We start from the raw sequence: 13649 nt of genomic DNA, 5'->3' as shown, positions 1-13649 counted from the left end.
TTGATATATAACACTTTCTTGACACCCTGATGACACGGGTGGAATATATAGCGAAATCGGTTCACAACCACGCCTACTTCCCATATAACTCAATTTTTAATTCAATCTGAATCCTTCACTTTATCATGTATACATAAGGAACCAATGAAGATAGCGGAATAAAACTTAATAGTACATATCATCTCTGACTTCACTTGTGAAAAATTGTCGAAAACGGAATATAACTTTTCAAGGCCCCAGATATCTAACATGTTGAACTCAGCGCCTAAGGGTAAATTTTAACCGAAAATTTGGGTAAATCTCTCGGATAATTTAAAGTAATTCAGAGGAAATTGTTTTCTTCTAATAGTGCTATGTTCCAAAAATTTTTAAAATCGGGTCATAACATCTCCTAGCTTCTATATACCTAATTATAGGTTTTTCAAAAATACGGTGGGCTTTATTCCGCATATATGTATTGGTTAATATGTGAGATTTCTTAGCAAAATTAAGTGGGCGTAGAATTTTGGATATAGTGTACCCTGCTGGTGAAAATGAAAGAATTACCTCAGCCCTCATATAGTATATATTACGATTTTCGTTGTTCTATTAAACTTTATGCCGAATTTATGGGTAAATTTTGTATGTTTGTATGTTTCTTCAAGAAATTGCGAGAGTATAAAATGTTCGGTTGCACCCGAACTTAGCCTTTCCTTACTTGTTTATACTATTTTACTCAAACAATTGGCTTGTCAAAATAATACAAAAACACAGACAAAAAAGAGAAATATGTCTCAATTATTTGCATGTGCAAATTCTCAACCGGACTCTCTTAAATCTCACGGCGCCTTCTTAGCTAAAGCTAATATCGCCGCTTATCAAGACACATACATATGCAGTTGCATTATAGATATATATATACATATGTATGTATATTATTGTAAAAATCACTTTCGTACATTTGAGAATGGAGCTGAGCTTCAGTAGTGTTCGAGATCTCGATGATGTCTCAAGTCGCGAATGCGAAGCGCAGTTCAAAGTTATCGTGCGAAAACAGAGAGAGCTCCAAAGAATTGGCATACATACATATATTACGGAGCAGTTGTGTTTTAAATTATAAATCATGCTCGACTTTATCGCTGTTGATTTTTCATTCAATAGGCATTGGAATATATATTTGATTGTTTTCTTGGCACTTATCGGTGACAGCCACCTTCGTAAGTGAAAATTAAGTAAAAAAAAAATCTATCGATTGTGTTTGCTATCTTGTGCAGAGTTCTAAATATATTAATGAAATTTATAAAAATTAGTGGCGCATTGTTTTACTATGCCTTTGTGTGAATCTCTAATTCTTGAGAATTATAAAGAGAATTAAGAGAGTCTTGAATGTGCATACTACATACGTATGTACTTGTGGACATTTGATGAAACAACCTCTTAAAGAGAGCAAAAATTCAGATAAAATGGTCTCCCAAACATGAAATATTTGGATCAGTGGTCGGCACGAGAGGAATTGTGACTGTGTAGGTGAGCACGAAAGAAAGGATACCCAGAGAGAACTCTGTAACTTTCCATTTTGAGAATGTTTTCCATTTTTTCATAAAACATGAATTTTCGTACTCGCTTATTCATTTTAGTTATATTAGATCATAAAAGCCTGAACTTTACTGTCTTTAAACAGCCTAAATCCATAAATATAATACATAACATCAAACGACATTCATAACAGTAAGACATTTCGCGCAGGGCTTATGGAAAATGTCACAACCATGCGTGATGCTCATTCATTGCTGGTTCGACAACGACTGAACGATGGAGCTTAAGCTTACTTGTGATCTGAGTCGGCGATTCTCCTCTCTTCGTCGCCCCCTCTCACATAAACTAAACTTGCCGCAATAGGAGTTGACCCGTCTGAAAGTGCTCCAAGTAGTGCCGACCACTGATTTGGATTGAAAGTAAAAGTATCTTTTGATGCCGTTATTTGGGACTGGCCAATAAATGTTTAGCTATTCAATGTGTTATATATAAACATAGTAGCTTATAATGTATGTAATATATGTATGTAGATCGCTGCGATGACAATTTCTTTTCCATCTGATTTGATTTGATTACATTTACTCTAGCTGATATCGCCAATTTAAGTCAAACTCACTTATGTTTGGTAGAATTTATGGCACTCATATGAAAATGTGGATTGCCAATGTTTAGTGTATCGCATTCATTATAACAGATTGCAACACCTTTTCCTCGAATGTTCGGTCGCTTATATTTGACGACACAAGTGAAGTTTGATATGCTGACGTTCTCATCTTTGTCTAACCAAGTTTTGGCCAACAGCACAATGTTTGATTTTCGTATCACTGCTTCTGTGAGATCCTGAGAATGAGCTTGAAAACTTTGGCAATTAAGGGTGTATATTGATAATCCTTACCTTTGGGGAATGCAGTCAAGCAACAATTCAGCGAAAGTCTTCGGAATTCATATTGTAAATATGTCATTTCTGTTGCAGCTCTCCGACCATTATAAAACGTATATCATCATTTGTTGTAGTTATCCATAATACTTCGATACAGAATAAGTACTCCCTTGAGATCTATCAATATACGACTTCACTACACCGTTTGATCGTTTGTTATCATATAAAACACATCTTTGAAAACGGTGTTTCTGGCGTACAAGACTCTTTGATCCTCTGATGTGCATCCAATATACAGTAGAATCCCGATTATACGAAAATCCATTATCCGAGCGTATTCCTCTCGGCTCTATTTGCCAATTTAAAAATATGTAGATAGCGCAACGAGACATGCTACGGTAAATCTATTCCCAAAGATCAATCACAAGATGTTTTCTACTGAAATTTTTAATTACATTACAGTATTACTCCCATGTAATTAACTATCGCTATAGCTCTTGTTTTATATATCGTCTTATGTAAACGATGCATGTGAAACCCATTAGTTAATACAAATTTATAAAAATTTAAATATCGTTTGATTTGCTTTGAAATCGATTATTCGGATTTTCGATTTTCCGGTGAACGCCTCGTTTTATTTCATCGAAAAAATATACTCTTCTGTTACCAAAAAAAAGTGGGCGTAATCAACCTTCTTAGTTAAATGGTGTATAACAATTTTCGAACACGCTTATATGACAGATGATTTAAGCGGCCGAAATAGGATCTTTGAAAAAATTATATTATATAATAAAAAAGTATGCTAAGTAGCTAGGCTAAGTACGGGTGTAACCGAACATGTTATACCCTCGCAATTTATTTATCTAATTTTATTAATACAATACACAATTTGACCCACTAATTCGTCATATATGTATAGGTTTTAAAGTCCATTGAAATTTTCAAAAACCCGTTTTCACCCATTTTTGGCACGGAGACATATTATTAGAAGAAAACTATTCCCTCTGAATATCTTCAAAATATCTGAGAGACTTATTTATATTTTCGGTAAAAAATTTATTAGAGGCACTGAAGTCCTCATGTTCGATATATGGGAACTTAGAAACTTATGGTCCGATTTCGGGGATTTTTGGAAGGCGATGTCACTTTATAAATGCAGTATTTGTTTAAATTTCTGTTCCGATATCTTCACTCTTGATTACTTTATATATTGTAAAGATATTTAGATATTGTAAAGACTTGTATAATCCGATTTCCTCCGATTTTTTGATTGTATAAGGTACTACTTTAAAGAAGCGACTCTGGAATTTTTTGTTTACGAGATAAATACAAAAAATTTAGTATGGGCCCCGAAGCTCAGTTCTTACGCTCTTCTTAACACTCAACCAATCGGAAATATGAACAGCAATTTTGTTTTTGGTGCTTGAGATCAATACCGCAATGAAAAGTCTTTGTATTTTGGTAATAATTATAGTTGTAAAGATTCTTGTTTGTTGAATATGTGCTTGATTGTCCCAGTCTTATAACTTATAGAAATGCCGTTGAGGAATACTAGTATCGACTAATGATTTCACAACTTTAAGTGTGAAATATTTTTTCAGTGCAAGAGCTCAAATTCGGGCGTAAAGAAAACTATGTACTTACACTGAAAACCAATCTTATCAACATATGTACATAGCTAGCATGTTAGTTTCCCAAATAGTTGCCTGAATAACGCCCACTATATCTAATAACTTTAGAGAATACAGAATGCGAGTGGCGTTGTGATAATGGCGAGTGCTTAGATAGCGAATACCTCTGTGACGGTATGATTCATTGTGCCGATGGCTCTGATGAGACTATAGAGAACTGTTACGGTAAGATAACGACATGCCCGTTTTTTGCATTCCGTTGTGCCTATGGGGCCTGCATCGCAGGGGAAAATCGTTGCAATCAAAAAAAGGACTGCGCGGATAACTCAGATGAATTGTCTTCTATTTGTCAGATGACGAGTGCGGAAATGAATTTGGCAATACGCGGCCAATGTGGGTAAGTACTTAACCAAACTTTATACACACATCAGACACGTTTAGACGTAGTAGTTAGATATTAAATATTTCAGTGATTCGAAAATGCAGTGCAACGGTGGTAAATGTATAGATAGTGACAGATTATGTGACGGCGTACCTGACTGCCCCGAGGGAGATGACGAGACATTAGAAAAATGTGCACCATTTTCATGCCAGTCCTTCGCCCATAGATGCGCCTACGGTGCTTGCATTGAGGGTAAAGCCGCCTGTAACGGCACCAAAGAATGTCATGATGGTTCAGACGAATCGTACGCTTTATGCGGTGGAGTACGGAAGCAAGCTTCCGGCGCACGACCAACGCCGAAAACTACGAAGAAACCTACAGCACCAACAACACGACCAATTAAAAAGAAGTGTCAAATACCCGCTAATCTTAGCAACGTAATAATCACGAATAACAACTTTAGGACGAATATCGACGCCGGTTCCAGTGTGTCAACAAATACGTTGGTTACATTTGCATGTCAACCTGGCTACCAGTTAGACGGAGACGAAACGTTGCTCTGTACAGACGATGGTTGGAACAAAAAGGTGCCAGTTTGTTACAGTCGCAGTGAGTAAATTTTAAAATTCTTGACAAGTAGATTCACAATCTCTTACTTGCGAAAAAATTTTTTTTATTAATTCATAGACTATTGCGATGCACGGGTGCTGAATGAAGATAAATCGATCACAGCGTCTTGTTTATTTGAAAGTGCGGCAGTAGCTTGTGAAAAAATCAAACCAAACACCATTGCTGTAATCAAGTGTGCGATAGGATATCAGCAAAAAAAGTATATGTTCTTCGTATTTTGTCGTCATTCTCTGCCACTCAGCCTATATTTCTTTGTCATTTTAGTGTCCGTCAAAAAACAATTTTAAGCTGTACAAACGAGTACAAGTGGAATTACCCGATAACACCCTGCGAAATAAAATGTGGAGAGCTGCAACAATATTCGACACCGTTTGCACGTAACGGCATACCGATTGAAATTAGTGAGGCTCCGTGGCATGTGGGCATTTATAGTAACCTAAATGAAAGAGATTTTAAACATATTTGTGGCGGATCCATAGTGTCTTATCGCGTCGTAGTGTCAGGTAAATTTATAAAATGAAGACACACGGGTATAGTAGGAGAAAAGTGCTGATCTGAAATGTTCGATTATCAGTAAAATGGTTTAGTGAGAGTTTGCCCATTTCGAAAATGATAAGCCGACTCTTCTCGGAAAAAATATTGCATTGAAGTGGTCTTAACCTTTAAATAAACCAACATTCCCATCTAAGCTATATCTTCAAAAACAAAAAACATATTTCACTTGGTTTTTCGGTACCGTTTTTTTTAAACTCTCGCAACATGTTACACAGAGCTTAGTTTTGTTCACATAACGGTTGCATGTAACACCTAAAACTGAGACCAAGTTAGATATAGAGTTATATACACCAAAGTGATCGGGTAAAGAGTACGTTTGAAATCAGGATGTCTGTCTGTCTGTTCGTACGTCTGTGCAAGCTGTAATTTGAGTAAAAGCTGAGATATCTTGTTGAACCGTGGTACACCTTGTTACTACAGGCTAAATCGGACTTCGGCCACGCTCACAAAATGACGTTCACTGAAAAGCTATAAAAGTGCTATAACTAAGCCGCAAATAAAGCTATGAATGAGAAATAAAAATGCTTTAATTCAGTAAGGAAACCCACCAGAAACCTTAAATTTCTTGGCAAAGATGGTACTAAAGGTCTGCTTTCAAACGTCTATACAAAGATTTAAATGGGCGTGACTCCGTTCATTTATGGATTGAAAACCATATTTCAGAAATTACTCGACCAATTTCAACAAAATTCGGTTCGTAACATCCCAATAGCATAATTTGAAAATGGAGGAAATCGGTTCGCAACCACGCCAGCTTTCCTTATACCACGATTTTGAGGCCCATCTGACTAGTTCACTTAACAATATATACTTGCGAGAGTATAAAATGTTCGGTTACACCCGAACTTAGCTCTTCCTTCCTTGTTTTAACTTACAAAACCTTAAATATTATTTAGATATGTAGTAGAAATTTATTATTTTAGATTTTAGATATTACTTTAGAAATTACTCTATTTATATGTATACAATTTGTTAAAATATATTTATTCATGTAAATATATAATCTCATTTCCATTCTTCCTGTATAAAGCCGCCCATTGTTTCTATGATGTAGTCATTACAAAACCGTATGAAAATAGGTTTTTTAAGGTGTCTCCAGCGAAAAAGAAATTCGAGTTTTACAACACGGATGGTGTCGATGTAACAAATATATATATACCCGAAATGTGAGATTGCTTAATAGAAAAAAGGTACAAAAACTGATTGCATCTTTCTTAGGTACAATAGTTCCTATAATAATTATTACGGTGATATGGCGATTATCACCTTACAGAAGCCGTTCACATTCAATCATGCAGTCAAACCGATTTGCTTTCAATATCTCACCGAAGGAGCCGCCACGGTGGAAACTGGCAGAGATAGTTTCATAGTCGGATGGGGTCCTACGGGTGTTCCGGATCCTACTAAGAACAGAACCGACGTCCTTCAGAAAGTGGAAGTAACTACGCTGTCCTATAACTCATGCAATGATAAGTTAAACGGCAAAGCAACACAACGATTTGACTTGGCATATGATAAGTTTTGTGTTGTCCGCAAAGGCACCTCAGGCGAGTTATGTCGAGGCGATAGCGGTGGAGGTTTCGTCAAAAGTACCAGTGGACAATATTATTTGGTGGGAGTAATAAGTCATGCACCATTGGGCAATGTCGATTGCGCGAGAGATAGTCTTATAGCGCTAACGAATGTGCAATATTATGTTAAAATACGGGAAAGCATAGAGAATGATCAGATTGAAAATTAAAACTTACTATGTTCACACTTAAGCACATGTACATGGAGTATGCATTTTATAATTATTACAAAATTCATCACAATGTTACGTTTCGAAACTTAATTATTGTTAAGATATAATATTTTTGTACTCCAACGATATGTTTATATACATACATATGTACATAGACATAGTATTTATAAACGTAAACGTAACTACTTCATTTTTTTAGAATGTTTAGAATTTTTTTGACAAAATAATAATACCTCATACAAATAATTATCGTTGCGTTTTTCTTATGTTTATACATATTGTCTACTGTTACTATGTATTTGAATTTCGGTGAATGTAGAATAAAAGATTGATATGTTGTTGACTATGCAACAATTATTTCATACTCGTTCCGTCTCTCGTTCATTGTACTGTTACATTAAGGGGTTATATACAGTTAGACGGCCGAAAAAAAGTGAATTTTCCAGAATTTTTTCTGAGAAAACTTTTTAATTTATTGATCCAAAAATGTATACACATATTATGGTATCTTTTAACTGTATTTTAAGACTTAGTACTAGTAAAAATATTTATTTGAAAAAGAGCTACAGCTGATCTCCAGGAACTCCTCTCAAAAAAGACGTTTTGCGTTGACCACTATATCTCGGAACTGGATCATTTGAAATTAAAAAACCAAGCAGATTTCGTTAAAATAATGTTAAATCTAGTAATTAATCGAAGGAATAAGCAAAATAAAATTGTTTGACAAAATGGCGGTTTCTCAAAAAAAAAATCGATTCTTCACCGAAATTTCGGCCTTAAATTGTTTATAAAAAAAATATTTATCGGAGAAAAAAATCTTTGATTAATTACTAAAAAATATATTTAAGAAGGTCGTGTTAAAATTAGAGACTAATCGGTCTAGCCGTTTTCGAGTAATGTTGGTCACCGACTTTGAAAACACCATTTTGAGAAAAACGCGTTTAAAGTTTGTACTTGTACTTCCAAGCACTCTGAAACGCCTTTTCAAATTTGCTTCTAACTTTGAAAATATTCACCGGAACGATATGAAATTTTCTGTGTGTATTCTTAAATATACGTTCATTAAGAAAATGAAATAAAAAAAATCGATTTTTTGAAAATTCTAACTGTATATAACCCCTTAAGATGCTTGTGAATTGGGTATTACATAGTAAATAAAATAATAGGAATAATCATAAAAATGCATTAAAGCGGTTCCACAATGTCCGAGATATCAAAATTTCTTAAACCCCAATAATTATGGTATCTACAATGCGACGGAGCGGACGGAAAACAACATTGATGATCGGTGCAAACGGATGATTCGACGGCTAGCAGTAGCGGAGTCAATAAGCAGCGCTCAAAGTTAAGTTAAGACTGTAAATAACAAGAAATAGAATTGTTCCAATTAGGAATGTCGGTCCTGCTACAAGCGATGCTTTGGAAGCGGTACTTTGATGATATGGGCTGCATTCTGCTGCAATGGAAAGACATCTACATATTTTATATTCACTCAAATGAATGCTAGTATGTATGTAGATCTCTTGGTATTGAATTTGCTGGTAATATTTACATACATGTGGCAATAGCTGCACATATCGGCAGGATAACGCTTCAATCCATATGAAGAACTTCTTTAACGACTCGAAAATTCCCGTATTACAATGGCTAGCATTGAGTTGGAACCAAGAATGATAGAAAACAAAAGTACGCAATTCATTTACAGTAAGCTTTTTTGGGTTTTAATTTCCTGTTAAGTGACGCACTCAAGACCCCCAAACATGCGAGCAAAACAAAATACGAAAGAAAAACTGACAAATTGCACGTTAGTACAAAACAATAAAACCAGAACAAAGAGCTGAAGTCAAGGCTAGTGTTTAATTACACTGTCCAACAAATGAAGACTTTTTGAATGGAACAGAATAGCGACCCCATAATTCTGAAAGGGTACGTTGAGTAGATCATTTTTGTAGAAAAAACTTATGGTCCAGCACGTCTGAGTTTTTTTTTACAGTGGGTCAAAGTTTTAATTTTTTGGTCGAAGGGAGCATTATACTATATGAAAAAACATGTTGTAAGTTAATGTCTGAGAGAATTTTTATGGTCAGAGTTGTATTGTGGAATTGTATGAGGATTATTTTTGTGGAAGATCTTAACCCTCTAACTGGTTTCTTTATGGGTCAGTTTGACCCTTTTTTCGAGTAAATAAAAAAATATCCTTCAAAAAAGGACATTTAAGGATTAAAATATTCTACGAAAATGTTTGGCGGAAAATTTCAGTGGGGGTCACCAAAGACACCATTGTTGTAAATAAAGCTCTTTACGATTAATTGGCAAAATTACACGCCAACATATACAAAGTAGGTGAAAACATCGTCAAGTTCGGCCGGGCCAAACACTGAGTTCTCGCGTCTAGTCAGCTGTGACTTACAAATCGGGTGTGATAAAATTAAGCATAATTGACTTACTAAGCAGTACATATCGGGTGTGATTTTTACTAAAATTAATATAAAAAAAGAACAATTAAAGCTTAAATAAGCACGGCGGATTCTGTTTGCAAATTAAGAGATTGGTTTTGTTTTATTTGTGGACATTTTACGCACCTCCAAAGCAGAAGAAAGATATTCCCTATAATTGAAGAACCATATTTTCTTTTCTTTGGAATACGATTTTTATGTGAAGCTTGGATACCAAAAACTGTATGTACTACTTGCGAAAGTGGTCTTTTGACCTGGTACAAAGGCGGTACTAAGGCGCTGCCATTTTCTGCGCCTATTATATGGATTGAACCTGAAAATCACAAATCAGATACATGCCATTTCTGCGTAAATTACAAATTTGGTAGAAGCCAAAGGCACTACGCGATAATGACATATGACGCAACAAATATTAAATATCATATTAAATATTTCGAAGAACGTAAAGAAAATATTATTGGTGACTTAAATGTAATCCATGAATCTCTTGTCCCAAAAGATAAGGTCATACTTCCACCGCTGCATATTAAGTTGGGCGTGGTGAAAAATTTTATTAAAAGCTTAAATACACAAGGATATGCTTTCAAACGCATTCAAACAATTTTCCCAGATTATCGGCAGCAAAATTAAATGAAGGTAAAATACGGTTTTAAGAAATAATTTATTTCATTTAATGTAAACTACCTTTTCTAGGAATGCTCGTTGGACCCGATATAAGAAAATTATTACAAGATGAAGAATTTTATGGTCATCTGTCGGATATGCAAAAGACAGCATTTGACTTTATGCAGCTGGTTATATCAGAATTCCTAGGAAACTCAAAAGCACAAAACTATGCAGAAAATATTGAAAGCATGCTAATCGGTTTTAATAATATTGGCGTTAAGATGTCACAAAAGCTGCATTTTCTACACTCTCATCTCAATTTTTTTAAAGAAAACCTTGGAGCGGTTTCAGATGAACACGGTGAAAGGTTTCATCAGGATATAAAGGTATTGGAAGAAAGATTCAAAGGGAAATCCCAAACTGTAATGCTTGCTGAATACGTATGGGGCTTGTACAGAAACCTTGACACATCGGAACATTCACGTCAAGATAAATACAGGAAAGCATATTAAGTTTAATCTTTAATCCATTGCCCTACTACTGCTGAAGCAAAAAAATAAATATGTACATATTATAATAAACCACTATTAAAACAAAATTATAATTTTTTTATCAATCGTAAAGAGCTTTATTTACAACAATGGTGTCTTTGGTGACCCCCACTGAAATTTTCCGCCAAACATTTTCGTAGAATATTTTAATCCTTAAATGTCATTTTTTAAAGGATATTTTTTTATTTTCTCGAAAAAAGGGTCAAACTGATCCATAAAGAAACCAGTTAGAGGGTTAAGATCTTCCACAAAAATAATCCTCATACAATTCCACAATACAACTCTGACCATAAGAATTCTCTCAGACATTAACTTACAACATTTTTTTCATATAGTATAATGCTCCCTTCGACCAAAAAATGAAAACTTTGACCCACTGTAAAAAAAAACTCAGACGTGCTGGACCATAAGTTTGTTCTACAAAAATGATCTACTCAACATACCCTTTCAGAATTATAGGGTCGCTCTTCTGTTCCAAAAATGCTGTTGGACAGTGTTATTATTTAAAATTCTAAGTGAAAAATGTATTAACTTGAAAAAGAAGTCCGCTATGGCGGAATTAAACAACAATAGTACAAATAAGTCGTATATATAGAGTTTTTTTTCACTTTTCCAACCAACAAAAAAGTTGGCAAAATGGCGAACTTTTTGTAAGAAAACATATAATTTTAATTATAAATACGCATTATTATATTGGATCATTTTATAGATGACTATGTTTTACATTTCCGTTTTCCATTTGATAATTCTTCGGTTGTCGATTCCCATTCGTGAGCGCGTCACTTTGTCGTAGTCTTTTCTACTATTATTCTTGGTTGGAACCTACATAAATCCGATTGGACATTTCTGGGAAATCCTTTCTGCTCGTATTCACCACAAAGCAAGAATGGACCAATATTGACATAACTATTATACAGTCATTGGTTAATTCTATGCCTAAGGGGCTCATTTAGTTTTAAAATATAAGAGCAATACTATGGACTATTAAAATAAAGATGTTTTTTAGTTGAACTCAAATTAATAAGATTTAAAGGCGAAAGTAGAAAAATGCACTTATAGGCAAATACTTATTTATTATAAGCATACACTTAAATTTTGCTTTATAGTTTAAAAATTATGAAATGTGTCAATTTTTATGTTTTTCAGTTAAAAAATTAATTTCAAACCCACGCTGATAACACTAAAACACAAAAATAAAATAATCTCTTTTTTTCGACAATTGCCATATATTGAAAAAGTTAGTTAGTTTATTTTTTTTTTAATTTGATCGTTTGGTACGCATATAAAGCACATTATTGTGAATAGTAACTGGAAATAACCGTTTTTGAACAAAAACAATTTTGAAAGCATTTTTACGTGGATGGATGTCTGCATTGCGCTAGAATATCTTCGGGAAATCTGCGTTTTTTTTCACAAACTGTTTATTATTGCGAATTATGAATTGTTCACAATTACAAAAGGTAAAGGAGTGTACGTTAATTAAATGATTTGTGGTTCTATTAGCTTTAAAAATAAATACTTCCCTTTTTCACAGCCACAATCCCATGTAGAAACACAAAACTGGAGTCAACTGGAGTGGACATCAATAATTAATACAACTAATACAGTCGGTTTGTCCAGAAAGCAAAGGAAACGTTTACGTCAACGTGAAAGAGAAGCTCAGTGCGCTGCAATTATTATGGCAGTTAATAAAATTAAACCTGAGGTTAAAGCCTTGCCCGACAAGAAATCTATCGAAAACGACACAAATATTCCGCAGATACCTGCACTGTCGGGTATGCTGTACGATCTAGCCGTAAAATTTCGCACCGAGATATGCTTATTGCAAATGCTCATAGAATCGGAGTCACCACAAAATGTTAAAATAAATAAAAAACTTGCGAACGAATTTATTGTTGCGGAAATAACATTAACGAATAATAGTCCAATAACAAAAGAAGCATTTCAATTTATGCGTTCGGTGATACTCAACACAATTGAAAAATATCAAAAACAGAAAAACACAACACCTCTTCTACAGCATGAATCATAACAACACATTCATAAACATACTTTGTGAAGATGCTTCTGCATTTGGGTGTTTGCAGGACTGCGTTGGGCAGCGTGTCATTATATCCTTTACAGGCAAGTGCTGGCCGCTTGTATTGTTATAGTGTAATATATACAGGCATTATAAACGATCCAATGAAATTTTTGCTGCAAATCCGTTTGCACATGCCAAAATTGCGAACTGATCACTGGATTGTTGCAAACAGCAAAGTATGTACAGATAACCAAGGTGAAACGCAATTTCTATTCCTTGTGGACGAAATATCGTCGATAGCGCTTGAGTACCGTTATGGCAATAGACTTTTCATCTGTTTGGAAGAAGCACAATTTCATAATCATGGACAGCTACCAAATTTCTTTTGACAACATGGAATATCTATAAAATATTGTTCATATGGAATATTATGGATTTGTATAACTATACTTTCTTCTTTACTTAAAGATATACATATATTTTTTATTAAATGTTATTACTATATATGCATATATACATATGCACACATATATTTAAGAAACTAGTATACTCTTTTTATGAAACCTTCGTTTATTTTATTGTTATAATTCTGAAGTTATTTGTCCAATCTAACGTAGAAATTTGCACATTTTATTTCAACACATTTTTCATCAATAAATGAAATAAAAGTGAACTG

General features: G+C 34.3%; 2 protein-coding genes across 4 annotated transcripts; both read left to right on the top strand.

Moving 5' to 3' along the window:
* Window positions 1-952: 952 nt before the first annotated feature.
* On the top strand, window positions 953-7584 carry LOC105213570 (modular serine protease). 3 transcript variants are annotated; one of them, XM_054228738.1, is made up of 7 exons: window positions 953-1196; window positions 4135-4423; window positions 4497-5017; window positions 5096-5237; window positions 5303-5541; window positions 6624-6759; window positions 6821-7584. In XM_054228738.1, the coding sequence occupies exons 1-7, from the start codon at window positions 1103-1105 to the stop codon at window positions 7332-7334; spliced, it is 1935 nt and encodes a 644-aa protein (XP_054084713.1). In that variant the 5' UTR covers window positions 953-1102; the 3' UTR covers window positions 7335-7584. The 3 variants fall into 3 exon arrangements, with proteins under 3 accessions (XP_054084713.1, XP_054084711.1, XP_054084718.1); XM_054228736.1 differs by having other exon boundaries at window positions 6812-7584; XM_054228743.1 differs by lacking the exon at window positions 953-1196 and adding an exon at window positions 1253-1506 and having other exon boundaries at window positions 6812-7584.
* A 4584-nt stretch (window positions 7585-12168) lies between these two features.
* On the top strand, window positions 12169-13194 carry LOC105213572 (uncharacterized). Its single transcript, XM_054230952.1, has 2 exons — window positions 12169-12410; window positions 12485-13194. Exons 1-2 carry the CDS (start codon window positions 12387-12389, stop codon window positions 12980-12982), a joined length of 522 nt encoding a protein of 173 aa, XP_054086927.1. The 5' UTR covers window positions 12169-12386; the 3' UTR covers window positions 12983-13194.
* The last annotated feature ends 455 nt before the right edge of the window (window positions 13195-13649 follow it).

The sequence above is a fragment of the Zeugodacus cucurbitae genome, chromosome 2, assembly GCF_028554725.1.
Source record: "Zeugodacus cucurbitae isolate PBARC_wt_2022May chromosome 2, idZeuCucr1.2, whole genome shotgun sequence".
NCBI lineage: Eukaryota > Metazoa > Arthropoda > Insecta > Diptera > Tephritidae > Zeugodacus > Zeugodacus cucurbitae.
The sequence above is the reverse complement of the archived record's forward strand: the minus strand, read 5'-3'. Positions and strand labels throughout refer to the sequence as shown.

Coding starts and splice junctions, on each gene's coding strand:
- LOC105213570 (XM_054228736.1), top strand. CDS start 1,103: ATGCTCGACTTTATCGCTGTTGATTTTTCATTCAATAGGCATTGGAAT. Junction 1,197..4,134: donor TATCGGTGACAGCCACCTTC/GTAAGTGAAAAT, acceptor TAATAACTTTAG/AGAATACAGAATGCGAGTGG. Junction 4,424..4,496: donor GCAATACGCGGCCAATGTGG/GTAAGTACTTAA, acceptor TAAATATTTCAG/TGATTCGAAAATGCAGTGCA.
- LOC105213572 (XM_054230952.1), top strand. CDS start 12,387: ATGAATTGTTCACAATTACAAAAG. Junction 12,411..12,484: donor ATTGTTCACAATTACAAAAG/GTAAAGGAGTGT, acceptor CCTTTTTCACAG/CCACAATCCCATGTAGAAAC.